This window comes from Pithys albifrons, chromosome 4, assembly GCF_047495875.1.
Source record: "Pithys albifrons albifrons isolate INPA30051 chromosome 4, PitAlb_v1, whole genome shotgun sequence".
Lineage (NCBI taxonomy): Eukaryota > Metazoa > Chordata > Aves > Passeriformes > Thamnophilidae > Pithys > Pithys albifrons.
In genome coordinates, this window is record NC_092461.1 from 41,410,007 (window position 1) to 41,425,196 (window position 15,190).

Sequence of the window (15,190 nt, forward strand, 5' to 3'; positions counted from 1 at the left end):
CCTTAGTTGGGAAAAATCAGGACACTCAAATGTACTTCTCTGCAAAGTCATGACAACCTGCAGAGGATGACCTTTCAGTTGCTATTATGAATGATGCTTCATGATGAATCTAACAAACATCCAATGCATATTTTTCTTGCGCTATTTAAAACTTTTGCAAGAAAAAAATAAAATTTAAAAAAACCTGAAAAATCAAATCCAGAATTCCTGTTTTTCAGAAGGCAGATCCAGCAGTAAAGGTTCTTGGGGAAATCATCAAACAATTACGACAAAACTATCCCAAACCTATGTTCAAAGTTTCAGAGAATTAGTGTAACAAACAACGACCAATCTTAATTCAGTATTCTCTTTTTCATTATCTGAGACACCATCATGGATATACTATGAAGTTTCTTTTTTAAACCTTCCCTATTTCTTCACAAAGTCATCATCTCACTTCAGTTTTGCAAGGCGAGCCATCACATTCAGTTTGACATAACAAGCTTTTAAATACTAGTTTGAGAATTACCAGTGCTTTCCCTGTTACTTACTGAGATATTCTTTCAAGGCAAACACTCGGAGACGAGACAGTTTCATTTCTTTCTCTACAATCTCTTCTCCACTAAAGTGTGGCAGAGACTTGATAAAGTCAGCAATACAAAAGCCTGCACAGATTAGAAGTTTTTATTAAGAATCTCTCATAGGACTTTGGAGTCATTACTCAATAGAAAACATAAATATAGCAGACATACAAATTTCATATTAAAAGGAAACAACCAGACTTTCAAATATGGCTAACCATTAAAAAACCCAAACAAATTAATTACAACTGAACACCGGGAGGATACCTTGGAAGGGATGCCTGACTAGTATTTCTGAAGTTCTGTACAGAACAAATAAAACAACAACACAAACAACATGTCTAACATTTAAAGAAGGTAAAAAGATCCTAAGTTTCATACTAAGAAAGAAAAGTTTTCTCCCAGCATATGGTCAAGGACTTTCAGTTCTCTGACACTGTACTAATGGGATTTTAATTAGGATAAATGGCAAGTAGTCAGTCATATCACAAGCAGATTTATTTCGATAATAAGGAATTAAGCAGGTAAGATGCAGGTCACTGAACTCTTTTGCTTTGTCAGTGTTATTGAAACAAATAGAGGAATTAGTAGAGTTATCTAGTATGTGTAGTTGTAACAGGATAACTACTCTAAGATAAATGTCTACGTACACACTGACCTGGTGCAGCAGCTATGATACAACTGCTAGCTCTTACCCTGAACACTCTGCACTAATATGGATATCTGCAAATTAACTGAAGGTGATCATGAAACTCACTTGGCTGCTGGCATTGCAGTTTTTATTTGAAATCATAAGTGAGATAGGATTTTCAATAGATACTTACCTAGATTTTTGGCAAGGGCTGGTCAGTTTTTGCACCCACAATACATACTATTTTAACTTCAAGTGTTCATAAATTTCATTTGTCTTAATATTACCTCGATGTCCCTTTACAATAAACAATTTTCAACTAATCTCGACTATGAGAAATGACTGACTATAACTTTACATGGTTGATTTAAAAAAATATTGTAGCAGTAAATTCTCTGAATAAATAAGCTCTTATTATATTTTTATGGATTTGACAAAATATTGCTAGTAGACACATTAATAAGACATGTAATATTCCTCCTTCTTTTCTCCCTTTTAACACTGACTGGAATTAATAAAAGGAACATACGAAATTGAGTAGCATTTGCCTACACTCAGATATTCTTAAATAAATAAGCAATTACTCTTACTTGACTCTGTTTCTTCAGCTCTTGTCTTTAGCTTTCCATTTAGTGCAGCAAGAGTGGCCATACCATTGATCTGGCCAGCTGAATGAATCAAGGTTGCTTTACATCCCCCAGAGCCATTGCCTTGTAGCAAGAAATAATATCGGCAAGATTCTCCTTTCAGTTCAATTTCTGGAACTTAACAAACATTGGGACATAAATGTGAAATAGCCTCAGGAAAACAGCTTTAAACCAAGCTATAATTCACCATCAAAAATTCTTCCACTTGCCCTCTTCTGTTATGTCAGAAATCTTAACATCCTTTGAGGAGACACAGTAACTACAGGTGATATTTACCCCTCGTAAAGCTACAAACTGAAGAGCATGCAAAACAAATGATTAAGAGCAGAAAAGCTGAGCAGGACTACACTGCTGGCTTACAGCCAGCTCGCAGCTCCTGTGACTGCCAGGAGGGCCAGTTTCTAATGCAGACTACAAAATACACGTGGAAACTTCAACCACCATCAAGAGACGTTCTTCAACTGGTCTAAGAACAGGCAAGACTTTAACTGGCGAAGTTACATTTCTGTCATGAAACAATGAAAAGAAGTTTCTGTTCCGCTAGGTAAAAACAGACCTGTTTGCATATGTGCATTGAAAAAATGTAAATGTTCACTGAAAGAGCATGCAACTGTAGAATAAAAGAAAATACTTCCTAAGGATGCTGCATTATTCATTAATAGAAGCTTCACTCCCTACTTTACCCTTGTGCATAGCATAGGTGAGAGATAAAGACATTCTATTTTAAACATGGACACACAGTTTGCAGTTTTGAAAGTAAATTAATGTGGCAGCTGACTCCTCTCAGGTGAACGAAGGCATCCAGCATTTCTTAATGTTTGGTATTTTCCCAAGAAGAGATTGAAATTAAATGCAAGTGCATGGAAGAACCTCTGGAAATGCTTAAATGAGAAGGAAAGCACCTAAGTGAAGCACACTGGAATTTTCATCTGCAGAAGCAAGTCTCTACGTCCATGGATTTGACAATCACCTTAAAAACATGTGTGGAACCTGGATCTCAGCTGACAGACAGGACACAAAAATGGTTTAAAGGAGAAGCATTGTTTACCCAAAACTTGCCATGATGTTATTATCAATTTTTCCTGTAAGTTTGCATAGCAGAACTTGCATTCAGCAAACCCTTTTGTGTCAATCAAGATGAGAATGACTGACTTAATTTCATAGAACCTAAAAAAAGAGTCCCAAATGTATAGAAAAAGCTCACCATACATATACACACATACACATATAGAAATAATCACAACAAAATATACCTACCAGTAATGACCTTGGGTTTCCTGGCCATATATTCCTTCCATTTCTTGGTACTCAGCTGGGCAGGAGATGGGATCACTACATTGCTCACGCTACATGGCAATGTAAATAAAGCTCCTACCTAAATAATGAGAGCAAATAAAACACATGCAATAGTACTGAAACCTGTTGTACATTTCAGTCTTGAGCTACTGATTTGGCATTATTTCAAATGTATTTCAATTGAAGAAAAACATCTTAACACATTTGTCAATTCATATCCATTGAAATGGAACTGAATTTCACACAGAAGCTGTAAAAATTGTGTTTACTTTTTGGTGGTTCAGATGAGAGATCATTAAGTAGTGAATTTCTATTTTATACATAAAAAGGTATTTTCTACCTCTTACAAAGTATTCAATATTCTGGCTGTAGAGTAATATCCATAATGAAAAGAGAATTCAAAGATAATGAGTGGCATCTGAATTCCTATAAAAACATTTCATATTTTTTTTCCTTCCTACATATTACTCTTCTCCATTAATCAGATACTGGGCTATGTTTAAGTCTCTAGATAGATTGCAGGCCAACAAGCACTAATAGAAAAAATGCACATATATTTGAATAGTCAAGCAATAAAACAATGCTAATATGGCTATTAGAAAAGCCTACATATGCACATATTTCCAGTAGCAGACTGAAAAAAATCCCTGTGAGAAACAGTTATCTTCAAAATATATTCAATTCAACATGTGCAGACTCTAAAAAGTAACCTGAGACCATGTTTGTCTGTTTTGGCTTCTTCTTTAAAATACCACCTTGGACTGTATAAGATATTTGACCAAATGTTTGGCACCTTTAAGTAAAATGAGAATTACCTGGGATATTTACCAATATAAAACCATTCTAAAAGATATTTTTGGTACAGCACTAGAAAAAGGACCTTATCCTTTTCTGGCTAAGCATAATGGAGAATGGAGAGGCAGGGGACAAAAACAGTTACTAAAAACCTAAAAAACAAACTGAAAATTAAATATACAGCTTGATAAAGGAATAGCATCTACACAGCAAATAAAGCATATAAGTTATTAAGAATGACTGTACCAGCATTTTCAGATTGCGGGTTTTGTTTTGACTGGTATTGATATATTTTATAAATACTAAAAACTAAAACAAGAATGTATCACCTTTTATGTAAAGTTGATATAACATTCAGGAAAAACAGTACTGTGGCTGTGAATAATCACACTATCATTCCAAGGCAACAGGGAGAGGGGAAAGTAGGATTGTAAATGTTTCATGAACTCTTTTCATCCAAAATCAGAATGTAAAAGCAGAATATGCACGTATAAAATAAAAACCTTACCACTTCAGAGTTGCTATATTTTGTAGGCTGCACACGTGCCTGTCTTTTGCTAAAAAAGCAGTATTTCAATTATGATAGCACAGAAATAAACTGTCAGGATACAATTAAAAACTGCAAAACTTTTTCAGGAGATTGAAACTTAGCAGAGATAAAGAGAAAAATATTCAGTGGGCATGTAGAGCAGGCACCTTTAAAAGCTGTATTTGCTTTAGAGCTGAATATTACACAGAGACTTGCACAGAGTCTAGGTTTAAAAATATTATTCCTGTACCTTTTACAGGCAAAATACATGCTTCCATTTTTCTGCTATACTGAATAAAAGCAAGTTTTTACCTTCCCAGAGAGAAAAGAAATCTGGTCCAAAAGCAGCATAGATGCCTCCTTCTTTTTTGACAGGCTCCTGAACAGAACAGTTTAAGGAACCTCATCTTCACAGAGAACTATGAATCTCTATTTTGCAAATCAAGTTACAATCATATTTCAAAGACAAACTGCAAGTATTTAACTTTTGATATGACAATATCACTTAGAAAACTCACCACAGATGTTTATATATTCAAAATCATGGCAGGCTTATACATCCTAAGCTGCTATTGTTACACCGAGACTAGTACCAAAAGTACATACATTTAAAAACAACAGTATTACACTCTGAGATCTCTGCAGCACATACAGTCAAGAGAAAACTGCTCTGCTATATCTTGCCACAGATTTTCTCCCTGCACAATTAAAACATTACTTGTGGACAAATGTTCCTGTATTGTGAAGCATGCTACATTCATTAATTAGTAAAAAGTCTTTTAAACTTACACAGTAAAAAACGTTTCATTATTTTTTCCCCACAAATAGCATGCACACAACAGACAAATGATATGTGTGATAATAACAACAATATCTGGCCGTTGTTACTGTAATTTAAATTTCAAAATTAAAAAATCCAGTCGTGAAGAATCACTATGACTATTTTGGCAGGCTAGAATGGAATGAGCCCTTGCAACACCCATCTATCTGTTGCTTTGCCCAGGTAGATCCTGATTGTTTTCCTTCTGCTATAGACAATTATCAGCAGTAGTTGAGATCCTTGAAAAAAGGATACAGCTCAAATTCTAGATCTGATATAAAAATGGAAGGTAGATCAGAGAGCACCACCATCTGCAGAAACTCCAGCGCAGGACCATAGTAATGAAATACCTGAAAAGAGATCAAATCAAAAAGCCTGTAACACTATATGTGATGCTATCTCAGTTGAACCTCCTCAAGTGTTTTGCTGGGGGCACTTGCCTTACAAATAACTTCTGAAAGAAGTATAAAAGGCATAAAGGAGTAGACAAACATTTCACAATATCATAGTAAACATAATTATATAAAAACCAAGGAAGGTATTTAATTATGTTCAATAAAGCCTACTTCCTAGAATGTCAACCATGTGCATCAAATGAGTTCTAACTCTTACCACAAGAAAAATAAGATCTACCAGGAACAGAAAAATGCAATCCAGAATGTACATATTTTAACAATGGAATGATAAACTCTTAACTGATACCAACTTTCATAAACATTCATTTTTATTTTCCTCAACAGATGCAATTCTGGAGTTCCCATTAATTATCTACTTCCAGTGGAAAACATGAAACAGCAAGTGTGAAAGAAACCCCAAACTTTTAAAATTAAGTAGATGTAGTGGTTTTAGCTAGGCCTCAAATTAGCAGGCTCAGAGAATTTATATGGATTGAGAGACAGCTCTCACCTGACTGGGTAATCAAGGAAGTATTTCATACCAGATGACGCAAACTTAAGACCTGTGTGCAGCAGTGGGAGGTGTCAGGTCAGTTCCATTATGGCCGGAGTGCAGAGAAGACCTGCTGCAGTTGTTCTGCTCTGTTAGGCCCTGCTCCTGCTGCCACTACATCTTATTTTGCTTTAGTTTCAGGGAAGCAGAAACATTTTGTTGTTACTCTTTATGTTTCTTGCTAGGTGTCTTTTAGAGTCTTATAGATCTAGACTTTGTAGTAATTGGGTAGTGGGAAGTTATTTCTTGTTATATATATATAATTTGTGTAAGTGTGTGTTATATTGTAGTTTTCTCTTAATTTTCTCTTTTCTGTATAAATCCATATAGTTAGTTTCAGCATAAACCTGGTTTAGAGTTTTTTTTCCTCTCCCTCTTCTTCTTTTTCTCTTGGCTAGTTGGGGGATGGAGGAACACTTCTCTGTCTTGGACAGTTGGCATTTTGCCAGCTCAATCCAAGATAGTAGAAAAGGTTAAATAAATACATAATTCATAATTTAGATATTTTGTGTATTAAGATTGAAGAAAATCCCAATTTTTACTTGAAAAAAATTTGGTATTGTATTCCTAAGAATAAACAGATGAAATTTTAAGGACCTGTTTTGAGAACACACATGACCAAAAGAAGCATTCCTCAATCTTATCCAATCATCACTTTCACACTGAACTTTCAGTTCTGATTAAAGTCTCCCAGTTACTCATTTTCTCAGAAAAGTGAAACAGAAGAATTCTAAAATTCAAAGAAAGATCAAGAATAATACTTGCTTCTGGCAAAGCATCAGTATTCCTTGATTGCTGCTCTTTTTTAGCAGCAAGGCAAGAACTTAAATGTGCAGTGCTGAATGTCTTTGCTGAAGTGCTTTTTATACAAAATTCTGGAAATTCAACTCCCGATCCAAACTGGAAAAAAAGAGAAAACAAAAAATGTGTCAAAAAAAGAGATAAAAATTATTTCTCTTCAGCCAGTTAGATGTCTTATTATTTTTAACAATTAGTATTATATTTGTTTCCATCAGATCTGTAAAATTACATAAAAATACTAGACTTAGATAACCAACTATTAAAGCCAAAATCTTAATACTGGAAATGTAAACAATGTCTTTCACAGTCACAAAGTTTTCAGTCTTTGCTGAAACACCTGATGTGCACTTGCAACACTGACTGACAGTTAAATGAGAATGATCTGTAATAGATACAAAGCAATCTAATTTTGAACTGTAAGTTTTAAGACAAATATTTCAGAGGAGAGCATGGGGATTTCAAGGTCAAATCTTGATGCATTGATCTTTCATTGATTTTATCCCTTCATCATGCCTAAAAGCAAGTAGTTGCACCACCCACTCAGACATGTTGCAGATTAGTTCTTTGAATTACATTGTCAAAACCAAATTTGGCTTAAAGTATAAAATGCACTGTACAACAGATTCTCTAAATGAGGCAAACAGATGCTTTAAAAATAACCACAGCCAAAAAAAGTTGGTTTACCTTTCTTTCCCATATCTGAATCTTTCCTCTCCAGAGTTCTTTTAAATCAATAATATTCATGATATCATCAGAAGCTATGAAGTCTGCTGATAGATAGTCTGCAATCTTTTGCCAGCTACTGTAAAAAGTATGGAATTCATCTTAGTGAATTTAGTATTGCAAATTAACATGAAGTGGAGTTTGAATGAATTCACCTATTGCTCAGTGAGCACAGAGATAAAGTCCTCATGGAAGTCACTGCAGTAAGTTTACCACCCTCCATATACCTCAGGAATTACTGTATAGTAGGTATATTGCTTTTTCTATCCAATGACTCAACATTCGACTTTTTATTTTTCAACAGTTTTATTCATTTAGGATTAAGCTTAACCACACATTCTATGAAGCAAACTTGAATCTTTTGGGCATGGAAGAGGGGGGAAGTGGAGGATACTTTGCCAAGTTATTCAGTATTCACACAATCATTCACTACATGGGGAAAAACCACCAAACTACTGTGGTTTATACGCCTCTTTATGCCAATTAGAGGAGGACATTACTCTTTATGTCAATTAGTAAGGAAATTACTGGACTTAATTTCAGTTTGAATTAATAGTCTCAGTGACTCTTTAATAGACTCTTCAGAAGCATACAGGAAGAAATTGAGTACTTATACTCCTTTTTCAAAAGGGATATATCACACACTCCACTTTTCCTCCCTGAAATGTAATACCAAAGGTAATTAAGGTAATATAAAATTTAAAGTAAAACCAGCAGAGGTATGGATTCATTTAAAAAAAACTTGGAAAACTACAATCAATATACAAGTTATTATGTAGCATAGTACAACTTGAGAACCTTGTATGCAGACTAAAGCCAGTAGGGAAGAGAAAGTATTTTACCTTTTCTTCCCACAGAAGACACGAAATTCAGAGGACTTTTTTGCCTGCTCCTCTGGTTAGGGCATGTACTTACAATGTATCAGCATGAGTAATTCCTGATACAGTAATGAAAGACTAATCTATGTATTTTCAAAGTATACATGTAAAGTACTCAAGATGCTGTTTTTATATTAAACTGCTGACCTATGCTAAGAGAAAACAGGAGTGACCTTATTTATAGCCCTGAAATAAACGCCATACCCTTTAGCATCATTTGCTGCAATAGTGATGTGTGCACAGTGCCATTCTCTCAGGTGTTTCAGGGCACCAACAGCAGGTAAGCAGTCTTTTAACTTGGGTCCATCTTGTTCAACAGCCTGCAGTATTATATCAACCATTGCTTTGCCTATAAAAACATTTAAATATCACTTAAAGTACCATGATTCAGTAAATTATTCAGTCATTTAAAGACAGAAAAGTACTGATTATCACTGATTGCATTAAAAGGGGCTGAAATACCGGCTTAAATTAATTTCAGGAAGGACACTGTTTCGCTGGAGTGTGTCCAGAGAAGGGCAGTGAAGCTGTGGAAGGGTCTGGGGCCCAAGTCCTGTGAGGAGTGGCTGAGGGAGCTGGGGTTCTTTAGCTGAAGAAGAGGCAGCTCAGGGGAAATCTCATCACTGCCTACAACTCCCTGAAAGAAGGCTGTAGCCGGGTTGGAGTCTTCTCCCAGGCAACCAGCGACAGGACAAGAGGACACAGTCTTAAGCTGCATCAGGGAAGCTTAGGTTGAACGCTGGGAAGAATTTCTTCACAGAAAGGGTGATTAGATATTGGAATGGACTGTCCAGGGACATGATGGAGTCATCATCCCTGGAGGTGTTTCAGGAAAGACTGGACATAGCATTTAGTGTCATGGTCTGGTTGACACTGTGATGTTCAAAGGTTGTACTGAATGATCTCAGAGGTCTTTTTCCAACCTTAATGATTCTGATTCTCATTCTTCCTAAATTCCTTTCCTATCCCAAATCAACTGCTGCAACATTACGTAACCCTAACCTGCAAGGTCATACTTATATCCAGTTCACAAAATCTGACTGACTTTCCTTCTGAGCTTTCTTGACTGCCACAAGCAATCAGCTGGCAACTCAGATGTAAGCCTGAAGTCAACATCTTCCTTTATTTGCATAAGAAACTTCCTGTTGAGTTTCCTGTTGCTTACTGCCTATTACTACTTTGAGGCCATTTCAGGTGGAAAAACTAATTATAAAAATACCTACCTTATACAGCCTTCCAAAGAAACAAGCAGCAAACCAGTCCGTAAGCTGATTTGCAAGGCCAACCATGCTCAAGTTCCTTTAACTACCTTCAAGTGCTGCATTAATTCAGCTAACAAATTAACACCCTCTGAAGTTTTCCATTTGATGATGATTTTACCACATGAGTTTTTAGAGTAATAACTAAGAAGATAAACTCCGATGAGATTGCTTTTTAGAGAGATTACCTGGGGCAGGCAGTTTATCAGCTAACTGATGCAGACTTTCAGCAGCTTCATCATAGAGACTGAAAATGAGGAGCAACATGGTTGGAAACAAAATATAAACAAAGTCATTTAGAAACAAAAAGTTACAACTAATGAATACTACCTGATGGAAGTATCTTGCATCTTTAAAACTCTGCACAAACATACCTAGGCAATGAGAAATACTTATCTCCTCTTCTGCTGAGGCAGAAGTAGGCCTAATGACACCAAAATAATCTGCAGTAAAACTGGATATAGGATTCAAGATGGATTAGCAAGAAATTTCTTTTTGTATTTATAAATGTTAGCTGTTAGGAAACTGTTCAGTTATCCTATAAAAATCATCCATTACTAAAAAATAAAAGCTATCTTAAAGAAAATAGAATGTTGTCAGTAGTAGTCAGGGATTGTTCATAGTTAACTTTCACTTGTTAAATTTTTATTATTCCCTTGGGTTGTTACTGTTAAATGTCAGATCACTATGCTTTCAAAAAATATTAATATCCATACTCAGTCAGAGACAGTGACTCCCGACTGTTGTTGTCATCTTCCTCAAAATTTTGTATGGCTCCCAGGTATTCATCAAAGCTTGTTTGCAGAGAATCTTCATTTTTCTGTGTGTCAACATTTATTTCCTCCCAGTCAGAACTGCAGAACTAACCAAACAAAAAGACTTTATTAAGCAAAAAAGAATTTTGAACAACACAGTTTTAACTTGCTCTGCAAACAAGCCAACAGTTGAGGAACTTATATTCTGAAAAAAGTCTGTCTTACCTGATAATAACCACATATAATATGACTTGCAAAATACCACTTCTTTGCACCTGGAATACCAGCAACTGAACATGCTGCAAAGAGATAAAACAATTTTTAAAAATAATCGATCCACTACAATCTATCCTTCCTATTATAATGAACATCTCTGTTGAAAGACTCTCCGTAAGTCATTTAATGTGCCACAATGACTTCAGTTCTACTTTCCTTTAGCGTTGTAATTAGGTTCTAAACATACTAAGGCGTAGATAGGTGTCTTGGCAAATGTCTAATTATTACTGACCCTCTGACTGTTAGTAAGTAAGAAAATCTTTTACTTCTTCTCTATTCTGGGTAATATTGCTTTCTGTTTGCAGACTCTGTATTGTACCTGAACTAATCCCACCCTTCATAAATTTGGTTTACAGAGCTCAGAAAATGAGATCCTCTCCCAACATTTCTATGCAATAAAAGCACAGAAGATAAAAACAGCCTCGCATTCCCACCTTCATGAATTTTAACAGCATATAGTGGTTTCCCACATCAATCCAAATTCAATGGTATCTGTGACAACATAAGCTTTTAACAGCTCAACATTAGACATTCAAACCAAGCAAAGAATTAAGAAAGCATTTATTTAACAAAACTAAACCCAAAACCACAAACACCCAGCCTGTAAAAGAACTAAAGTGGATCTTCAGAATTCTATTTTAAGATGATTAAATAATTTAATAAATACTCATGGATTAAAGTTCCCAGTTGCTACCCAACAGACAAATACTGCTTACACTGGAAAAATTAGAAGACATTACAGGAGTAATGAAAATATCATGCTTCCCACTTACCTGAGAAACAAGCACTTTCCTATTCTTCCTTGCTCAACTGGATTGAAATTTTTCAAATTTTAGAAACCCACTTCTCATGTCCAATCTAATTATCTCCCAAAATCTCAGCTGCTGAAATATCATCAATTCCCCACAGAAAAAGGAGCAGCAGGAGCAGTCCCACCCCACTGCAGTTGGGTTTACTTTAGTTTCTGACTTGTTTCCCCTACATTCTAAGCCATACGTAGGTCAATCCCTGCTAATGTTTACCTCACTGTCCACTGCCATATTTACCTGGGAATGTGCTCACATCTGCGTTTATAGATGCATTATAGCTTTCTCTCAGGAACTGATACATGTCTGCAGCAGTCCCAGCTAGAAAAAAAAAGTTTTTCTTAAAACTCCTGAATTACAGAAGTAAAATTTTACTTTCCAGTAGAAACAACATAAAGGTCAGTGCAAGATTATTAGCTTTTGTTAGTTTTTTTTTAAAGACAATTGTCATCTTCAGATTTACAGGAGTTTTAAAACAGCAAATTTTGCAAAATTCTCATTACAGTGGTGCCCAGGAACTGCACTACACGGTTACAGGGCAATGAAGCACGAAAACCCCAAGGCTTCTGCAGGTTAAAGTCACCAAACACTTCAGCCAGCGTGAAACCGATGGGGGGATTTAGGAGGCTGGATCCAGGGTGGGTAAAGGAGACAGGACCCAGGGGGGAGGTAAAGGAGACAGGACCCAGGGGGGAGGTAAAGGAGACAGGACCCAGGGGGGAGGTAAAGGGACAGGATCCAGGGGTGGATAAAGAGACAGGATCCAGGGGTGGATAAAGAGACAGGATCCAGGGGCAGGTAAAGGAGACAGGATCCAGGGATGGTAAAGGAGACAGGATCCAGGGATGGTAAAGGGACAGAATCCAGGGGTGGATAAAGGGACACGATCCGGGGCGGGGCGTAAAGGAGGCAGGATCCAGGGGTGGGTAAAGGTACAGTATCCAGGCCGGGGGCAAAGGAGACAGGTTCCAGGGGGGGTTAAGGAGACAGGATCCAGGGGTGGGTAAAGGAAACAGAACGCGGGGGAGGTTTAAGGAGAGAGGATCCAGAGCGGGATTATGGATCCAGGGGGGCATTTTAGGAGGCCAGATCCCGGGTGGGGGGGGGTAAAAGGACAGGATCCAGAGGGGATTTAAGGAGCCAGGAAGGCCCGCACGGCCGCGTACATCAGAGCAGCGCCCGTCCCGCTCAGCGGCCCCAGCCCTGTCCCCACGGCCGTACCTGCTGCGGGCCCGCCCGCGGCCCTGCGCTCCCCCCAGTTCAGCAGCAGGACGTAGCGGTCCATGGCCGGGCCGGGGCTGCTCCGAAGCTCCCGCGCTGCCGCCCGGGCCCGCCCCTCGAAGGGCAGCGCTTCCGCTTCCGGCGGGCGCCGCCGGGCCCGGCGCGGGCATGGCGAGTTACAGCAGGGCGGCACAGGTGAGCGCGGCCCGGCCGGGCCCACGGAGCCCCCGGCGCTGGGGGGGCGGGGGGCACGGAGGGAGCGGGCGGGCTCAGAGGGGCAGGGGGCACGGAGGGAGCGGGCGGGCTCAGAGGGGCGGGGAACACGGAGGTAGCGGGGTCCGAAGGGAATAGCCGGGCCCGGTGTCGGTGCAGAGCCCACCCTGGCAGGGCCGCCCCGTGCGCGGGGTCCGGGGCGCGGCGGTGCCCGCAGCGGGCGCGGCCCGAAGGCCGCCTGGGGGAGCTGCGCCCTTCGCCGGCAGGGAAGGAGACGCTGGGCATCAAATATCCCGCAGCGCTGTTATAGTTCAGGTAGCCATAAGAGGAGCTTCCAGCGGGAGATGTGCATGTTTGAAACGAAACCCTCGGGGCCAGCAACCTGTCCATGTGTCACACGAGCACATCACTCTGTGGTGGGTGGATCGCGGTGCGCCACCCAGTTCAAGGTTGTTTGAAGGGAGTGTTACTGAATGTTGTATTTCTTGCAGTATTTTTCAGTGTAAAAGAAGTGTTGATCTAAGTAAAGAAGCTAGATTATGGTAGTGTGAGCTTTTACTGTGCTAAGTGCTGCCTCTCTTTCTCTTCAGCAATGGGCTACTTTTGCCAGGGCCTGGTACCTCCTCGATGCGAAGATGCAGCCCCCAGGAAAAATAGCAGCTGCGACTGTAATCAGACTGGAAGGCAGACATAAACCTATTTATCATGCACTAAGTGAGTGTTGCAGTGGACAGAAGCAAATTTACTTTCTTTCACTTGTATGTTTATTCCAATTTCAGCTTTAAAATCAAGCCTGATACAAAAGGTTATATTTTTCAATTGTTTATAAATTATAAATTAATTTTTTCTCATTTTTCTATCATACCCCTCTACAGCCCTATGTTGTTTCTTTACCAATATATATCAAGCATGTTATGAATTTATAATTTAAGTAGCTGAATTACAGCTGATTGTGCTTTCATTTTTTTAAAAACCTCAGATCATGTTTCATGGCGTTCATTTTAGATGTAAAAGGTTTAATGCACATAATGAAACACTGATACAATTCTTGATTGGATGTTCTGAGTGCTACCTTTCAGTAGGTGTACAGCTCACAGTCTTGGAGTGCTTCTTGATTTTTAATAAGTCCTGTCTTAGTGGGGCAGTGGGCACAAACTGAAACACAGATGTTCCCTCTGAGCATCAGGAAACGTGTTTTACTATGAGAGTGACTGGAAGTGGTTGCCCGAGAGGTTGTAGAGTCTCCATTCTTGGAGATTTTTAATAGCTGGCCTTGCTTTGAGCACAGGATTTGGATGCCATGACCTTCACAGGAGCCTTCCTGGCTCAGACATTTGGTGATGATGAGGATGGAACCTGTCTGGTTCTCAAATGGGAGATACAGTCATTGTTGAAAGATACCTTCTTGCTTAAATAAAACAATCACTTTGCTTTTCTGCAAATTAGAAGATTCAGCAGTCAAGATGTATTTGTGATATTGTTCATTAGTTATAGTACTGTAGGGCTGGTCTCACGGGGATAAGCTGGTACAGTGTTTCTTTTAGTGAAGATTTTTCATCCATCATCACCTATGCATATTTTTCAAGAGACATTGCTGAGACATAAAGGAAGCCTTGAAGTTTGCTCATACATGTGAAATGTACGTACTAAAGTTATACTGATTCTGATTCATAACAGAAGATAGGATTTGTAGTGCTTTAAAGCTGTTGCAAATTTTGTGGTATCCACAAGATGTCACTGGAGACAAGGCTGGCTGAAAAACAAAGCAGGTGCTGAGAGGAAAAGTTTTTGATTTTTCCTCTGGGAAAGATCTGTGACACTTCTTTATCCATGAAGTTATAAAGTCCTGGGAAGTCATTTCAGGGGTAACTTTATTTGGTTTGAAGTATTCTGTAAATCAGTACTAAATGCATTACACATGGTATTGACATTGCTAAGTAAATACTGCTGAGACATTTGATATTCCTTGTGGGAGCAAAGTATGCAGGAATTTGTGGATGATGTACCTAACAAATTTTTTTCTTTTTTTCTG

General features: G+C 38.4%; 2 protein-coding genes across 2 annotated transcripts in view; one reads left to right on the forward strand and one right to left on the reverse strand.

The window, feature by feature from the left end:
* The window catches only part of MTBP (MDM2 binding protein), a 28,036-nt gene extending 14,988 nt beyond the window's left edge, over positions 1–13,048 (reverse strand). The window contains exons 1-13 of the mRNA XM_071553910.1: positions 12,946–13,048; positions 11,965–12,045; positions 10,868–10,941; positions 10,604–10,749; positions 10,076–10,134; positions 8,833–8,977; positions 7,712–7,829; positions 6,992–7,126; positions 5,534–5,628; positions 4,771–4,837; positions 3,096–3,213; positions 1,782–1,955; positions 531–644 (exon numbers count right to left, since the gene is read on the reverse strand). Coding sequence (XP_071410011.1) covers positions 531–644; positions 1,782–1,955; positions 3,096–3,213; positions 4,771–4,837; positions 5,534–5,628; positions 6,992–7,126; positions 7,712–7,829; positions 8,833–8,977; positions 10,076–10,134; positions 10,604–10,749; positions 10,868–10,941; positions 11,965–12,045; positions 12,946–13,009 — 1,390 coding nt within the window. The 5' untranslated portion in view covers positions 13,010–13,048. The remainder of the gene's footprint in view (positions 1–530; positions 645–1,781; positions 1,956–3,095; positions 3,214–4,770; positions 4,838–5,533; positions 5,629–6,991; positions 7,127–7,711; positions 7,830–8,832; positions 8,978–10,075; positions 10,135–10,603; positions 10,750–10,867; positions 10,942–11,964; positions 12,046–12,945) is intronic.
* A 19-nt stretch (positions 13,049–13,067) lies between these two features.
* MRPL13 (mitochondrial ribosomal protein L13) overlaps positions 13,068–15,190 on the forward strand; it is a 31,513-nt gene continuing 29,390 nt past the window's right edge. The window contains exons 1-2 of the mRNA XM_071553926.1: positions 13,068–13,140; positions 13,749–13,872. Of these exons, the coding sequence (XP_071410027.1) occupies positions 13,114–13,140; positions 13,749–13,872 (151 nt within the window). The 5' untranslated portion in view covers positions 13,068–13,113. The remainder of the gene's footprint in view (positions 13,141–13,748; positions 13,873–15,190) is intronic.